Genomic DNA, 24,102 nt, shown 5'->3' with positions numbered 1-24,102 from the left:
CTTGTGCTGCCAGTGAGTCCCTGGCCCCCTTTCCCTTGTCCCAAATTCCTGAAGACCTTCTTCGGTCCACCTATTTTCTTTTAAATTGAGCTAGAACCGACACACAATGTTCTATCCGTTTGTGGTGTATCTGTCTACAGAGCGAAATGGTCACCACGGTGAGTCCAGGTACCGGGGTCACCTTACAAAGTTAATACAGTATTATTGGCTGTAGTCCCCCGTGCTGTACACTGCGTCCCCGAGACTTCCTCGTCTTCTAACAGCGCGTTGATACTTCTTAACCCCACCCCTTAAGAAGCACCGCCAAGCCTTTCCGTCGGGGAGCAGGCACACACGCGGGTTCGGGTGGCTCCCCCCGCACCTGCCTCCATCCTCGCGTCTCCCCGGCTCGACCCCCGCCCCCAACTCACCAGGTGCAGGGCCAGGGGCAGCAGCAGCAGGAACAGCCACAGGTAGAGGTGGCAGCTGTTGGTGAACTTGCTGTGCTCCGGGTCGTGGTACCAGCCGCCGGTGAGCGCGGCCCACACGCCCTGCCGCAGCAGCTGCAGCGCCTGGGACACCATGCCTGCCGCCCGGCCGCCCTGCCCTGCCCTGCCCTGCCCCGCCGCCCCGCCCCGCCCCGCCCCGGGCGCCCCGGGCTCTAACACCCGCGCCCCCGGCCGCCGCCGCCGCCGCCGCCGCCGCCCCCTCCGCCCCCTTCCGCCCCGCGCCTGAGCCTCGAGCCGCTCCTCTGCCCCGACCCGCGAACCGCGGCGCCGGACCCGGCTGCTGCCGCGGGGCAGGTGGGCGCCATGTCCGAGCGAGGAAGGATTTTCCCAGGGTGCTCAGAGGCGAGCGCTCAGAGGATGCTCCGGAGGCTCCGCCCCGCGCCCGCCCAGATCCCGCACGGGCCTGCCTGCGCCCGGGCGCTTTTTTGATTTATTTGTTTTTTTATTTTTTACTGGTGTTCTGTTTGCCAACATACAGAATAACACCCAGTGCTCATCCCGTCAAGTGCCCCCCGCACTGCCCGCCACCCAGTCCCCCCCACCCTCCGCCCTCCTACCCTTCCACCCCCCTCCCCCCCCCAGTTCGTTTCCCAGAGTCAGGAGGATTTCTGAGTCCCTCCAGCCTCTCGGCTTTGGCTCTGCCCGCTGCCCCCTCTTTTCCTCCCCATCCTCTTATTAGGGGTTGTTTTCGAAGATGTTTTCATGCAGAAGAAATAAATCTAAAACCAAAGATGTTTTCATGCAGAAGAACTAAATTAAGACGCAATCTTTTGCCTTTTCCCCCTTTGCCACCTGCACCAAAAACATTTACGTAACCAAGCTCCTCTCACACACCACTCAATGTAATTTCTCCCCCTGTGTGCTGCCTGCACAATGTCATTCTCCTTGATGAACCACTGATCTCAGATGTTCCACTAGTCAGCCTACCTGGGCCTTTGGCACTGACCTTTTTACCTCCCCGACCTTTAACCCCTCTTCCCCTCTGTTGTCCAACTTGGCAGAGATAACTGCTTTCCTGGAATAATTTCAGGAGCCTTATTTAGACTCGTCTTTCTATATTTTGCCTAGAACATAATCCCAGTCATCAAATGAATATTTTAGGACGTTAGTCTAAGTCTTTCAATACTGTTTAGATAGGAAGACTCACTAGAAGGTAACAGTGAACTAGTAATCTTTAAGTTTTTATACTTTTTCATACTTTATAGTAGATAAATTTCAAATTCTCTTCTGAAAGCAGGCTTTGGACAAGAAACAGATAAAGAGGAACTCATCTTTAGAGTGAGGAAAGGAAACTTTAATTCTTAGGAATTGATAACTTCACGTAAATGAGTTTCAGATTCTTGAAGATAGCAGATTTTGGAAAGGGAGGAGATAAAGGGGAACTTGTCTTGCTTATGAATGAGCAGAGGAAGTCCTGTGTGAGTTAGGGCCTCTGGGCAAGAGCAAGGATTAGAAGATTCTATGGTCCCCAAACAGGCCTTTCCTGTATCTTCTGTCCCAAACACATCACATCTCTTCTCTGATATGTGTACCTGTGTATGTCCGGACCATGTTTCAGTGTGCAGCAGCATTTGCTTATGGCTGCCTTAGCCAGGCCCAGTAAAAGCATGCCAGCCGTCCTATGCTGAGATGAAATAAGATAAGATCCACCCTGAAGCACAGGCCTGGAACATGTAAATCCATGGGATTACAGCAGAAGTCTCATACTGGTGTGTATGCTGTTCGGATTAACCATTTTTTTCATCTACTCTGCATTCAATCTGCAGGAATGACTAACCAAAATGTAATAACGCTGCTCTCTATATTGGAATAATATTTTTCTCAAAGTCAAGAGGATACTTGTTATATGGCTTGAGGCTTGAAACCTACCAGGTGCTCTATAAATATTTAATGAATGAATGTATTGATCACCTCCACAGGAAGACTCACACTAAAGGATCACTTTCATGTGCATGGGTCCAAGGGGAATGGCCGTGCAACAGGTCCATTCCTGCACTGAAGGAGTGCCCTTATTCATTTGTGCCTGATTCATCAAATATTTATTGAGCACCTACTACCTGCCACTCATTTTTTGAAGACTGAGGAAGTAAATATCAATAAAATATAATTATCACCATGAAGGAGTTCACAGATTACAAGAGGAATCAGGCAAATCAAACAATACTTGCAACAAAATAGTGTGTACTATAACAGAAATGTAAAAAAGTACCCTGTTATAGGAGGTCATTGGGAGGTTGTAATCTCTGATTGACCTGAGAGGTGGGCCAGGGCTAATGGAGGCTCCTTACCCCCACACACATACCCCACCCCCACCCCCAAACTTGGAATATATGTTCTACCCACCTTTTTCATTCTGAGAGCCAAATCAAGGATTCGGACTTGAGAGAGAAATGTGTTATTGAGGCCATCTGGACTGTTCACACAATTGAACTGTGTTAAGGCCTCTATATAAACTAGGATTCTGGCGGGTAGGTACAGATATCTACACATTTCATGGCCGCCAAAGACAAGCCATGTGTATAAGTTCCCTTGCTTATTAAAACTGCCACCGGGGTGCCTGGGTGGCTCAGTCCATTAAGTGTCTGCCTTTGGCTCAGGTCATGATCCCAAGGACTCTGCTACTCCCTCTCCCTCTGGCCCTCCCCTTGCTCATGCACTCACACATGTGCTCTCTCTATATATATATATCTCTCAGATAAATAAATAAAATCTTTGAAAAAAAAAGAAAGAGAAAGAAAGAAAGAAAGAAAGAAAGAAAGAAAGAAAGAAAGAAAGAAAGAAAGAAGGAAAGAGCTGTCACCTACCAATCTAGAGTGGTCTGTATCTTTCTTTGGTCTCTCCTCGCCCTCTCTGTATGGGGGCCAGTTTCAAACTTCCCCTGAGAACTCCCAAGGTTGCAAGGTCAGTTTCTTGGATCATATGAAATTCTTCTGAACTTATCCTTGGCAATAGACAGGTCTTGAAAGGCATTAAGCACAGATGTGACATGAATAGTGCAGAGGGGAAATGTTGAATACTGAAGCCAGCAAGAGTGGATGTGATGTTGAGGGATTAAATATGACTTAGGACTTGGAAAACAATTTGATTTAGAAGCAAAATAATAAAGTAACATTCTGTTTGAGGGTGGGGTGACTATGCTATAAAATTAATCAAGACATGGAATGTAAGCTGTTTAGCAGGGTGAAAAAAATGACTACTCTGAATTTGAGTTGCCTGGGGGTGTGGCAAGCAGGGCAAGGTGAGTATGGTTCTGGAGCTTAGTTAGGAGAGATGTCTGAAATAGGATTAGAGACTGGGGGGAGAACAGCATGGAATTCCATGAAAGGGAATGATAGGAGCCCCTGTGTGGCTCATTCAGTTAAGCATTTGCTTTTGGATCAGGTCATGATCCTGGGGTCCTGGGACCTAGCCCTGTGTTTGGCTCCCTGCTCAGCAGGAGACTATGCTTCTCCCTCTCCCTCTGCCTGCTGTTCCCCCTGCTTGTGCACTCTTGCATTCTCTCTCTCTCTTTTCAAATAAGAAAAGAATCTTAAAAAAAAAAAAGAAAGAAAGAAAGAAAAGGGAAAGACAATCTCCTGGAAAAGAGTGTGGAGTACAGAGCAGGAAAACTGTGGATCACAAGGGTTAAAGGCACAGGCAGGAGGAAAGGAGAAAGGAGAATTATAGACCCAGGTGGACCAGTTATCACCAAGGAACTATACAGGGAAAAGAGCAATTCGAAAAGGAAATGGTTAATGGGGTCAGGTGCCATAGTAGAGGCCAAATGCAAAGACTGAACATTGCCATTAGGAGTGACCTATGCCACTGCAGCTTCAGGACTGAAGATAGTGACATGGGCAGACGCCTAATTACATTATATTTTAAGAGTGAACATGTAGCAAAGAAGCAGAGGCAACCAAAGTAAGCTACTCCTTAGAGACCATGAAGGGTAGATGTGATCTAAGTGCAGGTACAGAGTCAATGAAGCATTCCTTTTAACAGACTGGCTTTTTTGTTTCCATCAAGGATTGATTAATATATGCACAAACAGGGGCAAGGACATCCACCTAAATAGGAAGCTGGAGATCACAGTGTTTCCCTTCTATAGTACTATGTGTTTATTATGGAATATCTTTTCAGACAATTTGATTTGTCTGCTGAAGTTTAGGATTCACTTTAGAAGGAATGAGAATTTGCAAGGAATTCACAATACTCCTCTCTTTGTACCAGCTCACCCCTGGAAGACACGGTTGCTCTGCAAAGTTCAGCTGTAGATCTATGCTTTAAGAAAAGGCATTCCATACAGGATTTGATAACGGCCCAACATCTAAGGATTGGTTGAAAGGATGCTGAAACCAATTAGCACAGACTGCTGCTACAAATTGGCCTTTAATACTGGGGGAAAGATAAAGCATGTTTCCTCTCCACTGCTCTGCCTTTCCTGGATAGTCTTAATCTACTCTCCTGGCTTTAACTATTATGCATGTGTTGATGATCTGTAATCTATATCCAGCCCTGATCTCTTTTCTAAACTTTAGATTTACATCCACTTGGGTGCCCCCCACCTCCAGGCCACAGCATATTCACACATGAACTCTTTGGCTTCTCTCTTGTTGGTATTTTTCCTACTGTGCCTTCTGTATTTTGGACCTCAGTCAATAAAGCTACCAGCAGCCACCTAATCATTTAGAATGCAGGGTCTATCTTAGATTCCCTCTCTCTCTTGCCACCTCCTTCAATCATCAAGTCCTATCAATTTTATCTCCAAGTGACCATTAACTAGATATGCTTTGCTCTGTCCTTACTACCAAAGGTCCTCAAGATTTCTCCCTTGAACTATCTCAGTGGCTTCCTAATGGATTTTCCTATCTCTAACTTAACCCCCTATGTCAATTAAGTACACCCAGGGGGAAAAAACAACTCTGGCTTTCAGAGATCATTTTACATGGCAAATGGGAAAGCTGAGAAAGTAAGCAATGGATGATAAAGAAGCTGGAGATGAACAAAAGCAGAAGCAGAACTCCAAGGACTGGAAGTAGGACTGTCAGAACCAAGAAGTCAAGGATTGGCAACAGGAGTTAGAGCCATGGTAGTGCAGGCTGGAGAGAGCTGGAGCCTGGAGCACGTGCAGCTGCCTCAGCAAACCCCACGACAGGCAATGGGGGCATGGTGGGGTAACAGTGGGTGGAATACATGAATACCCTGACTTCTTTTCTCCAGACTTCCAATATCCTACTTCTCACTTCCATTGGCCAAACCTACCTGGAAGCCATAGTATACAGAAACCCAGGGAATGTAATTACCTGCAGTAAAGATCTAGGCAGGTGAAGGAAAAGGCAAAGAGATTTATATAAAATATAAATTCAACCCAGTTACTCCCTCTTAAAATGTTTTCTATCACTTGCAGAAAAAAAAATCAAAAACCAGTTTAGTGCCACATAAAGCCTTGACTTCACCGAATTTCTACCATCTCATCTCTGGAAACCCAAACTACTTACGTTTGCACACATCATGTTTCTTCATGCGTTTCTGCTTGTGTGGATGCTTTTCTTTCAGCAAGTCAATATATGTCAGTGTATCTATCACACGCACATATGCACACATGGGATTTTCATTGGGATTATAGCTAAGTCTACTCGTCAGTTTTTAGAGAATTGGCATCTTCTGAATATTGAGCTTTTCCTTTGATGAACAAGATGTATTCCTTCATTTATTAAGACCTTCCAATAACATTTTATCATTTTCTATGTAGAATTTTTGCATACTATCTATCAGCACTCAGTGTAGGCCACGATCTAATTGGCTAGGGCTGAGGGAGGCAATGTAAAACTGAAATATTATGGAACTGGGATTAATTGGAGTTGAAATATTAAAATTTACATGGGAACTGGAACAGCACCCCTTTATGACCAGAAGCATATCCAGACTTCATTCCATAGGAACTGCCTGCTAAATGAAGTATGTTTGTCTAGCAGCCCCAAATGTGGGCCATCTAGCTGGAATGAGGGCAGTGAGTGACTCAGCTCTGCTTGGGTTACTATGACATAAGCAGTGTGGTAAGGTGAAGTAAGATGGCTTGGCAGAGCAGTAAAATTTCTAATGTCCTTGGCTTTCCAAGGCTCTTTCACTACTTTGCCTATCAATTGCAACTCCAAATGGATACTGACAACCTGAAGTTTGTTCCAGCAGAGAATGACAATATGGCTATGCCAAAAAGCAGACCCTAGTGAACAAACACCAGTAGTCTATAGTGCTGGACAAGGAAAAGCTGATAAAAGTATTCATGCCAGCTTTTATCCTGGTATGCCTACCCACTAACACTAGTGAAGAGGTCATCTTGCTGCTCAAGGATCCATGTTGTTTGTCTGCCAATCTGCTTCTGGTTCATGGGCCCCAGTGAGGCTCATTCTTGCTCACTAACTTAGATGAAAGACTCTTTGGCCTCTAAGAAGGTTCTGCATGTGAGCAAATGGAAGAAGTTGTATTTGCTACAGAAATAAAATAGTGATTAAGAGGATTTGTCATAGAGATCGTATTAGCTACCTCTCATAGAGCTAATGACAATTAATCCTCATTACTCCAGAGGACCTCATTTATAAATATGAGCAAAAAAATTTAAAAATTTAAATTTTCAAGATAATTAAAAATTCAGAAGCTAACCATTCTAAGAAAATGGTCCCCACCAAAATAGGATGCATGAAGAAAACAAAAGAGGTCCTTAAAATTGTAATTAATAGGGAGGGCTGGGTGGCTCAGTCAGTTGAGCATCTGACTCTTGGTTTTAACTCAGGTCATGATCTCATGGGTCATGAGATCAAACACCACATAAGTCTCTGTGCTCAGCAGGGAGTCTGCTTGAAGTTTCTCTCCCTCTGCCTCTCCTTCTCCCCATGTGCTTGCTCTCTCTCATCTCTCAAAAATAATAGATAAATATTTAAAAAATTATAGTTAATATTTCCCATGAGATTTGAGGGAATATTGGACCAATTAAAAACAAAATAACAAGGCATTAATGAAGAGGAGAAACTGGAAAGTAGAAGAGAATTTCGGTTATTAACACAGCTTGTGAATATCACTTACAAACATTTTCAGGAAAAATGCTTATTAACTCATTCTATGAGGCAAATATTTCCCTGATGCCAAAACAGATGAAGATATGATAGGAAAAGGAAGGTACAGAGTATTCTTTATTCCTCTATAACAAAAGCAAAATCCTCAATCAAATATTGGCACTCTGAACCCAAGAACATATTAAAAATATTACATACCCTAAGTATGTAGGAGTTATCCCAGGAATTCAAGGTTGGTTTAACATTCTAAAATCAATTAAGCATTTGAGGATGACCCTAATTTCTGTGTTACAGGACACCATGAATACCCACTACACTCTTGTGTACTCATTCTTGGAGCTCCTGGAAAATACACTTCATCAAAATGAATGAATACACTAGGGAAGGGAAAGTTATAGAACACAAAGAATGAGCTCTAGGAAAATAAGAAAGAATTACTGTGTAACAGCTTACAACAGAGCCTAGAGAATAACTAATCCAGATGAAGAATCAAGATGTATTTTGAATGCAGTATCTGTAACAATTTTAGGTCTATTTAAATATTTCACTTCTTTCAACTTTTTGGTAAATTAAACTTTGAAAAAGAATTTGTCCATCTCACTTAAATTTTCTACTTTATTGGCATAAAGTTGTTAATATCATCCTCTTGTGATTTTTTTAAAAAAATACACAATGTTGTGTGTCTTTTCATCCCTAAAATCCATTATTTGTGATTTCATGATCACTTAGGGATTTATCAAGTTAACCAGTCTTTATAAAGAACAGATATTTGATTGTGTTGATCTTCTCTATCAAATCTTTGTTATTTTGTTGATTTACATTCTTAATTTGCTTTTCCAGTTTTTATTGTATTTGAGCTTACTTTGCTCTTCTTTTTCTAGCATTTTGAGGTAGATACACTCATTTGGTTTTTGCTACCCCTAATATAAATTTGAACCTATGTAGTTAAACCTGTGTAATTAAATCTATAAATTTTTCTCTAACCATGGTACTAGTTGCACTCTACAAATTACATATATATGTTATTGTTTAGTTCACACAAATTCCATAATATATATATAATTATATATATACATATATATATAATTGTTCAGTTCAAAATACTTTCTAGTTTCCATTGGGATTCCCTTAATCCACGGGTTATTTAGAAATACATCACTTTAGAAATATATATGTAGTAATATAAATGAACATTTTATAATAATATATGATTTTACATTTAACTCTAGAGAACGTACTCTAAATGACTTCAATAATTTGTTGAGACTTGACTTATGACAAAGAATATGGTCAGTTTTGCAAATCTTTGTATGTGCTTTAAATGAATGATTATCTGCACATTTAAGATGCAGTGTCCATTCCACAAACGTCCATTGATTAAATCTGATGCTCATAGAGTAGGTATTATTTTTTAATTCATTATTTAAATTTAATTTAGTTAACATATAGTGTATTATTAGTTTCAGGGGTAGGTATTCTATTGCGAAGGAGGAGATGGAATAAGAAGGAAAAAAAGAAAAAGCAAGTAGCCTTCAGTCATTTGTAGCACTAGGTGGCACCAGAACACTGCTTCATATATAGAACATTGCTCTCATTACAAAGCAGGAAAAGATTTTAAAAGGGTGAGTTTGGTACTCCAGAAAGCTTGTCCCCAAAAATAACAGTTCTACTTTTCACCTGTTTAATTTGTTCATGTCCTGTGAAAGTCAGTGTATAATGTGTTTTTTTCAGAGTAACTATTATTATTTATTTATTACATTATTTTTTCCCCTTAACTTCTGTGCAAATTAGTGTCGCTGAAGAACAGAATAAAAATACTGGAACCCAAGGTATATTCTAAATTAATTAAAGAAAGCTTAAGAAAAGAGGATTTTTCCTGGACATTAAAACAGTACATCAGGTCCTCACCCTAAAATGACCAAAAACAATAACAAAAAGAAACACCTGACATCAAGATGGATGCTAAGGCAGATGACATCTGCAGCCACAGAGTAAGGACCTCGGTGTACTCACTCTCCCACAAATATGATGAAATGTGAAATCGATCATTTCAGAACCCTGAAAATTAACCAAAGCCACGGATTGAATAGCAAATCATCTATCCAAGAGAAACTATTGAACGTAGGTAAGACTGTGGGGTCTGTGCTGTCTTAACAGGGGCCCAGTAACCTGCCCCTGTTTCTGTAAAATATTTCTGTAAAATAGAAGAGTGTCCCTTAGGCTGAAATGAAAGGACACAAGACAATAACTTGAATCTACACAGAGAAATAAGGGACATCAGCAAAAATAACTACCCAGGTAAATATAAACACACTATAAACACACTTTCATTCATAACCCCCTTACACTCCTATCTGTTTTAAAAGGCAACTGTAGCAGTGCCTGGGTGGCTCAGTTGGTTAAGCAGCTGACTTTGGATTTTGGCTCAGGTCATGATGTCTGAGTAGTGGGATCCAGGCCCACGTTGGGCTCTGCACTCAGCAGAATCTACTTGTCCCTCTCCCTCTGCTCCTCCCTCCGCTCACTCTCTCTTGCTCTCACTCTCTCTCTCTAAAATAAATAAATAAATAAAAATTTTAAAAGGCAACTGTATAAAGCAAGAATTACAAAACTGCTACTGTAGGGCTCATGATAGACCAAGATATAATTTGTACAAAAAAGAATAGCATAAATGAAGTGGGAAGGAACAGAGTTATGTGGGAGCCAAGTTTTTTTTTTTTAATTTTTATTTATTTATGATAGTCACAGAGAGAGAGAGAGGCAGAGGGAGAAGCAGGCTCCATGCACCGGGAGCCCGACGTGGGATTCGATCCCGGGTCTCCAGGATCGCGCCCTGGGCCAAAGGCAGGCGCTAAACCGCTGCGCCACCCAGGGATCCCGGGAGCCAAGTTTTTAAATAAGACTGTAATTAAATTAATATTAATCTGACTTAGAGTGTTTTACAGTGGTGATTTTAATCCCCAGTGCAACCACTAAGAACCCAAATTTTAAAATTACAGTAAAAGAGGGTCATCTGGGTGGCTCAGTCAGTTAAATGGCCAGCTCTTAATCTCAGTTTAGGTCTTGATCTCAAGATTGTGGGTTCGAGCCCTGCATTGGGTTCCACACCCAGCATGGAGCCTGCTTTAAAAAAAATTTTTTTAAATGTAAAATTACAGTAAAAGAAGGAATAAGGGAATTAAATGGTGTACTAGAAAATATCTATTTAGCAATAAAGAAGGCAGTAATGGAGGAATAAAGACCCCAAAAAAGACATAGAATATATAAAAACAAATACCAAAATGGCAGATATAAGTCCTACCTTATCAATGATTACAGTAAATGTGAATAGATTAAACCTGCAATCAAAAGACAGATGGGCAGAATGGATTAAAAAGAATAATCAAATGATATGTTATACAAAACACACCTCAAATTCCAAGATAAAAATAGTTGGAAATTAAAAGAGTTGGGGTTCCTTTTCAGGGAGATGAACATGTTCTAGAATTCTAGTGCTGTTGGTTGCACAACTTGAGAACACAGTAAACACCTCCGAACTGGTGCTTTCAGTGGGTGAACTGTATGGTGTGTGAGTTATACTCAATAAAGCAGTTTTTAAAAAAACAAAACCACATAAAACCAAACCAAACTATACACTTAAAGGCCTCTGACCACTTTCACACTATATAGTGAAGAATATGTTTAGATTCTGAGGTTTCATTTTCCATTGGGGTGTTTACCAGTTCTGTCAACTTTGAGGAAGCTATGATGATAACGAGCACCCAGAGGGTTTCTGGAACATGAAAATCTTCTTTATTTTTACCTGGGCCATGACTACAAGGGTGCTTGCTTTCCAGTAATGCATTACTCTGTGTATATATGTTTTATACATTTCTCTCAATGAGTGCTCTATATTAAAATTGTGATTTTTTAAAAAGAGATAGATTCTACTAAAGTTATCAAATGTCAAAGATGAAGAATCTTGGGTAGACTAGGAAAAAAAAGAAGAAAGAGAAAGAAAGAAAGAAGAAGAAAAAAAGAAAGAAAGAAAGAAAGAAAGAAAGAAAGAAAGAAAGAAAGAAAGAAGAAAAGAAATACCTATTAAGAGAAAATATTAGATTGGCCCTCAGAATTTTCTTCAGAATCATATAAAGTGAAAAATTGATGACATCGTGGTTACAAACTTCTTTGGACAAGATCGATGTAAGTTTTTGCTACCATCTCAGAATTTTATAACACATAGTAATGGCTTCCACTGAATAGTCTCCTTGGGCCAGGCACTATTATTAGCATTTTATATACATTAACTCATTTAGTCTACAAAACAACTCTTTGCTGTAGGAGCTGTAATTATTCCCATTTATAAATAAGAAAACAGGCATGAGTAGCATAACTGATATTTATCAATTATGTACCCCATTTAGATAGAATATATCACCATTTCAGACATTTACAGAGCATTCATAAATCCGATCATATACTCATAAAAGAAAATCTCAATAAGAAGAGGAACAATACAAATAGTATTTTCTGATCTGAATTTAGTAAAAGTAGAGGCTAAAAACCCATCTAGAGAACAAAACAACCCCTGTCATCTAGAATTTTCGAAAATTATTTCTTGGGACACCTGGGTGGCTTAGTGGGTTAAACATCTGCTTTCATGATCCCAGGGTCCTGGGTCTGAGCCCCACCATTGGGCGCCCTGCTGAGTGGGAAGCCTGCTTCTCCCTCTACCCATACCCTTGCTCATGCTTTCTCTCTCTTTCTCAAAATAAATAAAGAAAATCTTTTAAAAAATTATTTCTTAAAATCCTGTTGGTCCAAAAAAAAAGAGGTAAAGGTCACAATAATGGAATACCTAGAAAATTATAAAAACTTGGTATATCAGGAGTGCCTGGGTGGCTCAGTCAGGTAAGCATCCAACTCATGATTTTGGCTCAGGTTGTGATCCCAGGGTCATGGGATTGAGACCCACATTGGGCTCCCTGCTCAGCGGGGAGTCTGCTTGTCTCCTTTTGCCCCTCCTCCTGCCTGTTATCCTCCCCCCCGCCAAATAAATAAACATATCTATAAAAAAAAAACCATGGTATATGAGAACCCATGGATACAAAAAAAAATAGCGCTCAAAGGCAAATTTACAGCCTCAAATAATTATGCTATGAAAAATGTGTACAGGAGACCACTAGTTGTGGTCTATGGCTATTGTCCACCTTCTTCTGAAACAGTCAATGTTACACAATGTGTTTGTAATTCTAACCTAATATTTAAGACATATAGGTAAGTCATGTAACATATACAGACCTCTTAAAAATCAACAACAAAAGACCAACCAGAAATGGGTAAAAGAAAAAGAATAGATAGTTCACAGGAAGGATAATTCAAATGACTCAAACATCCGAAAAGATGTTCAGTCTTAGTCACAGTAAGAAATATAGTTTAAAACTATGGAAAATCAGTGGTCCCTATCAGCTGTCCTTTGCTTTTTACAAAGAGCAAAGCTCCATTTTGCCCTTTGTTGAGAAGGATGTAGGGAAACACTTTGTGGTGAGAATACAATGTGGTACAACCTCTAGGGAGGACCAGTTAGCCAAATCTATCAAAACAGCAGTATACACACCCTTTCATTCCATAATTGACTCCTAGAAACTTATCCCACTTGTGTGCTTGCACCTAAGCGAATGGCAAATGTACGAGGATCGACCCTGCAGCACTCTTTGTGACAATAGAAAATTGGAAGCAACATAAATTCCCATCAAAGGACACCACTAAAGTATAGCACAGTGAGTACTATGTGGTGGTCAGAGAGAAAGAGACAACTTTCAATGTTCTACTACCAAATGATACCTAGGTTATAATAAAAGAAAATAGGTTTAAAATAATGCATAAATAAATGTAGATTTGTACGAATCCACGTCTGGAGAGATACAAATTTAATTCATCAGCAAAGAAATGCATGGCTGGGGAGTTGGAGGGCGTGTAGAAGAGAAATTTAGCTTTTCAAAGTATATTTTTATATGCATAATTTAAAAATATGTATATAGATAATCATTAGAATACAGGCAGAAGATTCTCTAGGTTCCTTCTAGATGGATCCTAGATGTGGTGAATGTAACAAGACAGAAGCCTCTAATCATGAGAAAATAACCTACTAGAAGACTGTTAATGCAGGATTGGAATCCATCTAAGTAGGAAAAAAAACAAGGTTTCCATACAAAGGTTAATATTAAGAAGAATCAATATCCAGGACAAGTGGAAGCTAGAGCTCAGATTTTACCTGTTGAAAACAGCATAATTTGCCAGTATTTTTTCAAGATGTTTAATTTCCAATCTTTGAAAGGCTGAAGCTGTTTTTTTTTTTTTTTTTCTTAAAGGGCATTCTTACTGTTAGTCTAGAAAACCAGTTTGCCCAAGAGCATTATCAGATAAGAAAACATCCCTGAAAGAGATACTTACTGGAAGCGTTCCCTCACTGATCCCTCAACTTTATCAAGTGACTTGAGAAAAGATTAGAAAGACTTCAAATAATCCTGTGATTAAGTAGCAACCACAAAACCGTACTTTACATTTACAGGACACAGGACTGTTTTCAAAGGATTTCACATTGATCAGGTCCTTCAGGATAATATAACCAAACCAACAAGGTAATAGTAACACCCAGAAAATCAAGAAGTCCACATCATGACGCAGATGCTATGGCTTTAAGCCCTGGAAATTCTTGCAGAGAATAAAACTAACATTGAGGCATGAGGAATGACAAGAATGGATTAAACCAGAGTAGTTGTAACTGGTATGTTCCACATTTGTGTTTAAAGCAAGGAAGTTCAGCTGTGTTCGTTGAAGAGTTCTAAAGACATTTCTGCAGAGATTTTAAAAAGACTGAGTAAAAGTCTTCACTTCATGAGAGAAACCTCAACTACATGGATCAGTGCTGAATTGGCCTACACTTCAGCATTAATTAGAAAGAAATGCTTGGATCTATTTAGTGTTTTTCTTCTAAGAATTTCAAAAGAGAGGTTTCATTTTGTTATTTCATGAATGCTCATGGTATTCATCAACTTCCTAAGGGAGCAGGTTAAGAGTCTTCTAATTTTATACCTAGATTTTAAAAATTGGAGACTATAAACAAAAGCTCAAGGTCACTACAAAGGTCAGTGTGTAAATTGGCTTTTGTTGTTTATCCCAGTCTGGTTTAGGACGCTTACAGATCTGATATGCAGGAAAATAGATCTGATATGCAGGAAACCATCATTTTCATAATGAGTAAGATAAAAGAGCAACCTCAGAGTAAGTTTACTCAGAGTAGAAAAGTCAACTCATAAAAGCAGACCCATGAGTCCAAGAATCAGACATTCTGATCAAGAACATTAACTTACTGTATGTTTCGTAATGTAAATAGCAAGCTGCTGGCCTTAATAAAAAGTAAACATGCCAAAAATAAACCCATTATTCTATGGTTTTATTCACTATGATCTTAGAATGATGACTTGCTCTTTTTTAAAAAAATCACCTCTGTCTCTGTGCCCTCTGTTTATATTTCTAGCGGGTTATGAAGAATTAGTCACTATATTTGAAAAGAGTCCAGTAAAGTATAAATAAAACAAATATTGATAGGACAAAATGTACAAAAATGGTAACTCAGGGTAGAATGGCAACCTTCCTATATCAGGTCCAAGGTCGTGAGCTTTGTAGCTTGACTTCAGAAGAGATATCTTGGAGGGTTTAAAAAAGACCTTGGCTTTGTGAAGCAACTCAGATTTTTACATTGTTGTGTTATTCAGTGAAGCAGCTCATTGTCCGTTTGGGCAGCCCTGACTGTAATCTGTAACTTTAAGCATGGACAGGCAAGGCTCCAGTCTTGTGCAGTGATTAAAGTTACAGAGATTCTAAAACTCACGATTACGCTAAAGCTAAAAGCCAGCTGAAACTTTGGGAATGTTTAGTAACCAGACACAGACTGAATCCAAAGCTTTACCACTTAGAATTCAAATCAATGAGTGTTAACTTAGCATTGTGGCTGTAATCATCACCGTATTATTACTCATTTAACCCCGCATTCTTAAGTTCATGAAAAGGAAGCCAGAGAACAAGATGCAAGAGAAAAATGCTAATTGACAATCTCAACGCATGCACAAAGTACTTCTTGTGACTTTTCACTCATGCTTCTTTTATAGTTACTCAACTACAACGTTGAAGTCATGAGTTGGGTCTTCCAGAGGGCAGGAAAGTCAAAGTGTACTGCGAACTTCCTTGTGGTATATGTTCAACTGATTTTTCTCCAGATAATTATTGTCAAATTCCTTTATCTCCTTTTAGTTTTCTTCTGATCTGATCTCACCTTATCAACAAGGCCACCCTGTCCACCCTACTGAATAAGACATGGACCTGATCATTCCGCCTTTGTCCCCATTCCTGATCTGTTTTCTCATTCTCCTTTTTATTTTTATATAGCAGTTATCAAATTCTAACAGACTACATAATTTATTTATGTATTCTAATTCCCATCTACTGCATCTAAGATAGAAGCTTCATTGTGATAAAGAACTTTGTTATATTCTAAGCCCAAGTACCTTGATAAGTGGCTGAAACTCAAAAAAACAAGTGTTGAATGATGAGCCTGTTCATTCTCTATATTCTGTCCTATTTCAAATACAACTTATCTGTATTGTTGCTTGGTTTTATTGTAGAATAATCCATGACAGATAAATACGAAATCTAATGACATCAGGATAAATTTATAATTTGTCACATATACTCATAACTCTGTTTGCTCAAAAAGCATTATGTTTTGAGATGCGATATTCCCAAGAGTCTTAGCAATTACCATTCCAACTTTTAATTCTTCCCACTTTGTGAAAAAACAATTTAAGATTTTGTATTTATTCATTTAAGAAAGACAGAGAGAGCAGGCGAGCGAGAGCACAGCAAAGGGGAGGGACAGAGGGAGAAGCAGGCTCCCCAGTGAACGGGGAGCCCAACATGGGGCTCAATCCCAGGACCCTGGGGTCATTATCTGAGCTGAAGGCAAATGCCCAATCAACCCAGGCACCCATACTTTGTAAAAAAATTTTAACTTTTGTTGGCAGATGAAATTGATTTTTGGCAAAGGAAAATAAACAAAATGGAAACAGGAAAAAAAAGGGTAAATAGGCTTTCTGTTTTTTCTTCTAATGGGTCCTTCATAAACAGTAACTCATATTAAAATAATATGAGCTAACATTTCTTAGCCCTAATTAAGTGCTAATGCTTTAGTATGGTAGTTTAATAAATCTTCAAAACAATGACAGGAGGAAGATATATTGTCCTACCATGTTGCAGAGGAGACAATGGAAGAGCAAAGATCCAATATCAAGTCATGACAAAGTCAGGATTGGAACCCAGGACTGGTTTAACGCTTGCTGTTAATCACAGTGACATAGTCCATTTTGTTGCTCAGCAGTTGATGACAGGTTATACCAAATCATACCATATTGGTAAAACATCACACATACCATCCCCTAAACGTAATCGGAGTAAGTAACAACAGGTGTCATTTGCAAAATTCCAGGATATCAATCAAAATGCTAGTTGTCTTAAAAAGATTGGCACAGGGGCACTTGGGTGGCTCAGTCAGTTAAGTGTCTGCCTTTGGCTTGGGTCATGATCTCTGGGTACTGGGATCGACCCACATCAGCTTCCTGTTTGCTTGGCAGGGAGTCTGCTTCTCCTTCTCCTTCTGCTCCTCTCCCCACCTAGGCGCTCTCTCTCTCTCTTTCTCAAATGAACAAATAAAATCCTTAAAAAAAAAAAAAAAAAGATTGGCATAGTACCAGATAGGAGCAATTAAATTGAGCTGTTAATACTCTTCCTAATATTCTTTATTTCACATCTCAAAGTATAAAGTTATCTAGAAAAATAACTAAAAACTCTGGGAAACCCAGAGTTTTAATCCCACCTCTTAATCTCAAATATTTGCCCATTTTTTAAAGAATTCACACACACAGTTCTTGGGGGGAATGTTTTTTTCCTTCCCACCTCTCCAGAGTTTCTCACTTCTCCTCACCCAGACCCCCCAGTGCATCTTTAAAGTTCTTTCTAATCGGTCTTCTTTCTCAGCTCTTCCCAAGACAAAATCCTGTCCTGCAGTTGAGTCATCTCAATAGCCAGGGTCTGGGAACCTGGAACTGCCGGTCACCTCGCAAACAGCCTCTTTTCTCACTGATCCTCACATCTTTCAACTGCTCTGCCATTCCACACATTCCACAAAATACGGCCCTCTCGCAGACGGCTATTTTCTGGAATCTGTTAGTCTTGGCTCCCAGATCCTCGATGGCAAGGGCCACTCTAGATTATCACCACCTTACTTTCTCAACTCTCATTTATGCCATCATAGACTACATCTCAGCTCTACTGAAGCTGAATTATTGAATGCCAGCGATTTCTCTAGGCCAATCCCACTAGCTACCCAGTGGGTAGAGTAGACAATTTCATCTCTGCCAAGAAAGGGATGATCTTTTCTATTAACTAATGAAGTTTCTTCAGGTAGAAAACTGGAAATAAAAGCAAGTGGGAGAGTCAACATCACTCTCTTAGCTTTTTGTCTTCAGGTCTAAGGCAAAGCCCATGAGAAAAAGCCAGTTTTCCTGGTTTAATGTAAAGGTTTTTCTATTTTGTGGACTTATTGCCTCTCCTGCCATGTTTTTGAAATGTCCCAGATTTGCCTGTACTGGGCAGAAGTACACTAGGGTCCTGAGCAAAGGGTCTCGTGCACCCATTTAAATAAAAGCCTAATCAGCAGAACTGTGTGTGGGATTTTTTTTTTTAATCCTTCCTTTAACTAGGACAATTCTAAACTTCTCAAGTCTCAGGACCCCTTTACACACTTACAAGTTATTGAAGACCTCAAAAAGGTTTTGTGTATCTTTATATATTTTGCGTACTTGTGTTCTAACTATCAGTAATTTCTTTTTTTTCCTACCAGTAATTTCTGTATTGGAAAATTAAAACTGAAAAAAATCATAAAACCTGCATTTATAGCTTTATTTTAAAATAACAACAAAACCACTACATGGCAACATGTAACATACTTTTATGAAACACATATTATTTTTTCCCCAAGCTGAGACATATATATAAGTTGACTGGCATCACTTCAGATTTTTGAAGATCTTTTTTCCACCCAGCTAAGTAGGAGATAGCTGCATTCTCTTCTATGCTTCTGCATTCAACTTGTTGCAAAATATTGTGCTTATGGAAATATATGGAGAAATTCCAGCTTGTACAGATATATGATTAGAATAAGCAGAAGCATTTTTCCACTTTTTATTTTGAGATAATTATAGATTTACATGAAGTTGTAAGTAATAATACAGAGAGAGTCTCTGTACCCCACTCCTAATTTTACCTAATGGTGGTGTCTCGCATAACTATATAGTACAATATCACAACAAGGACAGCAACATTGATAAAATCCAGTGAACTCACTTGAGTTTTGTGTTTTAAATTCATCGGTGTATGCATGTGTGTGTGTGTATTTAATTCTGTACCACTTTTTCACATGTGCACAACCGTGTGATCAGCATCCCAGTTAAGACACAGAACACTTCCACCCCATAAGTCTCTCATGCCATCGTTTTATAACCATGGTTACCTTTGGAATGCCTGGATGGCTCAGTGACTTAAGTATCTACCTTTGGCTCAGGTAATGATCCCAGGGTCCTGCAATCGAGTCCTGAGTCCTACTCAGGGGGAGCCTGCTTCTGCCTCTCCCTCTGCTCTCCTCCCTGCTCGTGCTCTCTCTCAGAAATATATAAATAAATAAATAAATAAATAAATAAATAAATAAATAAATAAATAACAAATAAAATCTTTTGAAAAACCAACCATAGTCACCTTCCAATCTCTCTCCACTGCCCTACCTCCTAAATATCACTAATCTTTACTAAGGCAAAAGGATTTTTCATAGCCTTCTCAAGGAAGTCATGGATACTCTGATTATTATTCAAAAACTGGACAAGTGGTATTCTTTGAGACTTTAGCTACAATGTAGAATCTGAAATCATTATTGATGAATCATAATCTGCTTCGGTCTTTTTTCCATTTGTGATTTTGTGATACCAAAAAGATATTGGTCTTTGGGGAAATACTGGTTCCTTGAGCTCTACAGATCTTTAAAATGTTGGTTTAGGTCCTTATACAATACCAAGAAGTCACATTTGTTAATAGCACTGCCTATCCTATCAGAAAAGACTTTTAGTGCTTGGGAAGTTATGGCGCTCATAAAAGAAGCTCCAAGTTTTTCAAAATCCTGATTTTTGCTGGGAAGCTCAAAGTTTATCATTGGCAACAGATACTATCATTGGTTTTCCATGAAATGATAGTCTTGCTCTGCTCATTTTCTGGGAAATGTCTCTGAATAACTACAACTTATCACTCATTCTTTCAAGTAAAAATAGTATTCCATGAAAAAAAGTGACTAGGTCTACAAACAGCTCAAAGGATCTCCCATGTGTTTTTTCTTAAACAGCCATCACATTTGGATATGCAGCAGAATTATATCACAGTGAACATTAAAGGCCTATACTCAAGAGTGAAGATTTGGGGAACCTGGGTGATTTAGTTGATTAAGCGTCCAACTCTTGATTTCGGCTCAGGTCATGATCCTGGGGTTGTGAGTTCCAGCTCTATGTCAGGCCCTGAATCAGACTCTGCACTGAGCATGGAACCTGTTTGAGATTCTTTCTTTCTCTCCTTCTCCCGCTGTCTGTCCCTACTCTCCCCAACCCCACTGCATATGTGCTCTCTCTCTTTAAAAAAAAAAAAAAAAAAGTAAAAATTTAATTAATAGTTTTTACTGTTTTATCAAGGATATTTCAAAGTGAATCTAACTTTTTTTTTTTTTACTGCAAGTCGTGACATTGAAGAATACAATAGCTACTTGTGCAATTTGGTGTCACTTCCTTGATTTGCTACACTGACCTTTGGTACAAATGTCAACACAGTGAAAAAGGTAAATCATATTTTGGTGTAATCATGAAAATAATTTTGACCTCGTGTATCCTCTGAAACAGTCTCAGGGTTCTCCTGGGGCCCACAGACTACACTTTGAGAACTGCTGACCTAAGATAATAGGGTTAGTGGTAATTGATTAGAGCAAGATTCCCTAAGAGAAGATGATTCTTAAGGACTGGCTCTCCTTCCAGAACCAACACTGATAGACACAATTTTTCAAGAGACCAATTCCATATAGCCATGCCCTGTTTTCCCTCATACTAGCCTGTTGTCCTCTTTGCCTGATTCCTTTTAATTTTTTCCTCTTGGTTCTTATTTTGTCAACTTCCATTTAAATGTGTTTGTCACCAAAGTTCTGTATTTCCACGCTGCTCTTCTTGTGTTACTGTCTTCCTGGTAAGACATGCTGCACAAGACAGAGTGGGCATGGTTAGAGCACATATCTTTAGGTTGTGCTATTTCCCCAACTGCAGGATTTGGTGGTGGAGGGGGGGTGGTGGTTAAAAAAAGACACAACAGTAACAAGTGATGACTTTTAGGATCATCAAGCTCAGGCAGACCCCATCTGTTGCTCAGAGGTCCCAAAAAGGGAATAGGTCCTAGGGGATCACACTGCTGGAGGTTCAAGGAGGGCCTCCAAGGTGGGTCCTTGAATGATGGTGTGGAGAGTTATAGTCACTTGGTACTCCTGTTAGTATCAGGTGCATGAGTCAAATGTGGGCTCAAGCTTAGCTAAGTTAAAAGGCCTCACTGACTCATCCATCTGGAACTGGAGAGGGCTGTCCTGGCAGGCAGCAGAGTCCCTGAAGGGCACAAGAAGTCTGCCAGGGTGATAGAACTAAGGATGCTCAGAGACTTCTTCCAGCTAAAGGGCACACACTGGGTCCCCCTGCTCTCTGCGTGGCCTAGAATAGTTCTCTATAGCATAAGACATCGCCTTAGAAAATTACTTTCAAAACTCAATTTCCTCCAACTCTGATTTCCTTTCTTTCTTTCCTTTTTTTTTTTTTTTTTTAGATTTTATTTATTTACTCATGAGAAACACAGAGAGAGAGGCAGAGACACAGGCAGAGGGAGAAGCAGGCTCTCTGCGGGAAGCCGGATACAAGACTTGATCCCAGGACCCCAGGATCACAACCTGAGCCGAAGGCAGATGCTCAACTACTGGACCACCCAGGCGCTGCCCCCCCCATGATTTCCTTTCTGAGTCCCTGATTCTCTGATATTCCAACTATATAACTAGGTGCCCCCAAATCATCCCAAATTCAACAAGTCAAAAAATAACCTTCTCCCTAAAACCATTTCCCAGGTCATTTGACATCATTACCTTGCCCCTACTTGCTTAAGCTAGAAACCTGGAATGGGTTATCTTGAACATTTCCCACAAGCCTTCATCCAAAATTCTAAAACCAGAAAGCTCCGAAAACCAAAACTGATTCTGTAAGGTGGCATCAGAACTCATTTGGCAACAAAATGTAACTTGAAAGGTCATGAGGCTCTTTGTGGTCTTTATTTACCTCACCTGGTGAGATTATTTTAATATTTGGAGGCAGAAATATCAATGTATTTGATCATGGAGTGCTGTCCCATCCCCAGTTGGAAGAGTTAATATTAAGATATGTGTTATTTTATTAAAATCCTCCAAATTCTAAATTCTGGAACTTTCTGGATGCCTGTAATTGGGAGGAGGGGCTGTGGGCCTGTAATTGGTGATGAAGTCCTCTCGATTATTCTCTGCATATTGCATCTGGCACTTGTCTATTGCTTTCCTGATGCCGGTACCATAGGTTTCAGCCCTCTTTAATTCTCTTTTACTGTCCTAGCGGTCTATCTGCTGATTGTCTTATTTCTCACCTTGCCCTAGTCAAATTTATTGCTTCCATGTTTGCTAATCTTATCTTTAGGCAGTCTCAATTTAATCCTATAACTACTCTGTCCTAAAGCATCAAGGCTCCCCACCGCTCCCAGCCTTGTATTCCCAACCCCATTCAATCTAGTACCACCTTCTTCATATTTGCCATATCCATGTACTAACTGTACTATTTTAATTGTGTTTTCTTTGAAGTTGACTCGTCTTTCTTTATATCATTTGTTTGCATAAGAATCTTAATTTCATTGCTGCAAATGGAAAAAAAAAACCATATATAGAAGACAACCATAAATGTAAGTGCTAGAAAAACAGAATGATTGTAGAAACTATGTTAGCCAAAGGGGCTGACTACAGACGCACTTGCTCTCTTTATTGAAAAGGGATATTACTAATAAGAGCTAATACTTTTGAGAACTTTCTATGTGCTCAGCACCTTCCACTTCTCTACATCCATCACCTCTTTCAGTCTTCTCAACCACCCTGTGAGGTAGGTACTATTTCTTATTATTCCCATTTTACAGATAAGGAGACCGAGCCACAAAGATGTAAAACAATGTTCAGGACCACACAGCCAGTAACCAGTATAATTTGAAGGAATGAAAGAAAACTGAAAAGGCAGTGACTTTCTCACTGTGTTATTATATGCCCTGTCCTCATAAAACCCCAGACCTTCACTCCATTCACTGGTGGCAAAGGACCCACACACTGAAAAACTCTGGCCTACTACAGGGCATTCTCATTTCTTTAGAATTTTTATAACTAGGCTTTCTTCCTTGTCTCATCGCTTTAAACATTAGTTAAATAAGAAGTACTGAAACCTGAAGGGGTTTCCCACATCTCCATCAGTATAGACAGGTGATCCACGATCAGGGCGGAAACTGTAAATGGGGATAGAACGGGGACGATGGGGCACAGAAATGAGTCTCCATGAGTCTGGTCTGGGCACTCTGCCCTTTCAGTAGCGCAGGGAGAGAAGGTGGGCTATCTGCCCGTCAAGATGATTTCAAAAAAAAAAAAAATAATAATAATAATGGAAAAAATGACAGAGAAGAAAACACGATCCTGCAAGAAAATCCCAAAGTTCCACTGTATCGCTAAGACTTGAAATGATCCGTGCCCCCAGACATAAAAGCTTCACTTTGCATCTGTGTTCGGAGGCTCTGTCGTTCCTTGCACAGAGCGAACGGAGAAGGGTGGAGGCCCTGCTTCCCAGAATGTCCGTGTACACAACTGGTCCGCGCGCAGCGCCAGGTACACGCCGGCAAACGACCAGTCAGCACACCAGGGACGACTGGAGCTTCTGTGCACAGACTGTCTTGCTCTATTCGCCATTTCTGGGAAGAGATACATCCAAGAACTCTAGCACTCAGTCGTGGCCAAGGCTTCCTGAACCCAAACCTGCGGGTTCACAGGGGGCAGGCAGCCTTTTCCCACCGGAGGAACCAGTCAAGGCAAACGCTGGGTTACCCGTCACGAAGAAGGGGCTTCGGGGCCTATAGGGCTGCAGCCCCTACGCGGCGATCTGCAACCTACTCAGCTCCGTGCTGCGCGGTGCGTTTCCAATGCCCACAGTCTGGAAAGGGCCAGAGCTGGGCTACCTGCTCTGGGATGCGCAGTGACCCTCCCACCGCCGCAACCTCCTCCCTCGGGTCACGCCCCGGCGCACCGGTCCTCTTCGGCCGCCGCACTGCCTTCGGAGAGCCACGGACTCCCCAGAGCCTTTCCCTTG

General features: G+C 40.3%; 1 protein-coding gene and 1 long non-coding RNA gene across 3 annotated transcripts in view; one reads left to right on the top strand and one right to left on the bottom strand.

The window, feature by feature from the left end:
• The window catches only part of PCNX2 (pecanex 2), a 288,039-nt gene extending 287,444 nt beyond the window's left edge, over positions 1-595 (bottom strand). For both annotated transcript variants that reach the window (XM_072823047.1, XM_072823048.1), the window contains exon 1: positions 411-595. In XM_072823047.1, the coding sequence (XP_072679148.1) occupies positions 411-563 (153 nt within the window). In that variant the 5' untranslated portion in view covers positions 564-595. The remainder of the gene's footprint in view (positions 1-410) is intronic.
• LOC140631797 (uncharacterized) lies at positions 129-22,532 on the top strand. Its single transcript, XR_012029311.1, has 3 exons — positions 129-158; positions 20,402-20,501; positions 21,521-22,532. It is a non-coding gene; the product is annotated as an uncharacterized lncRNA (long non-coding RNA).
• The last annotated feature ends 1,570 nt before the right edge of the window (positions 22,533-24,102 follow it).

This window comes from Canis lupus, chromosome 4, assembly GCF_048164855.1.
Source record: "Canis lupus baileyi chromosome 4, mCanLup2.hap1, whole genome shotgun sequence".
Classification (NCBI taxonomy): Eukaryota; Metazoa; Chordata; class Mammalia; order Carnivora; family Canidae; genus Canis; species Canis lupus.
The sequence above is the reverse complement of the archived record's forward strand: the minus strand, read 5'-3'. Positions and strand labels throughout refer to the sequence as shown.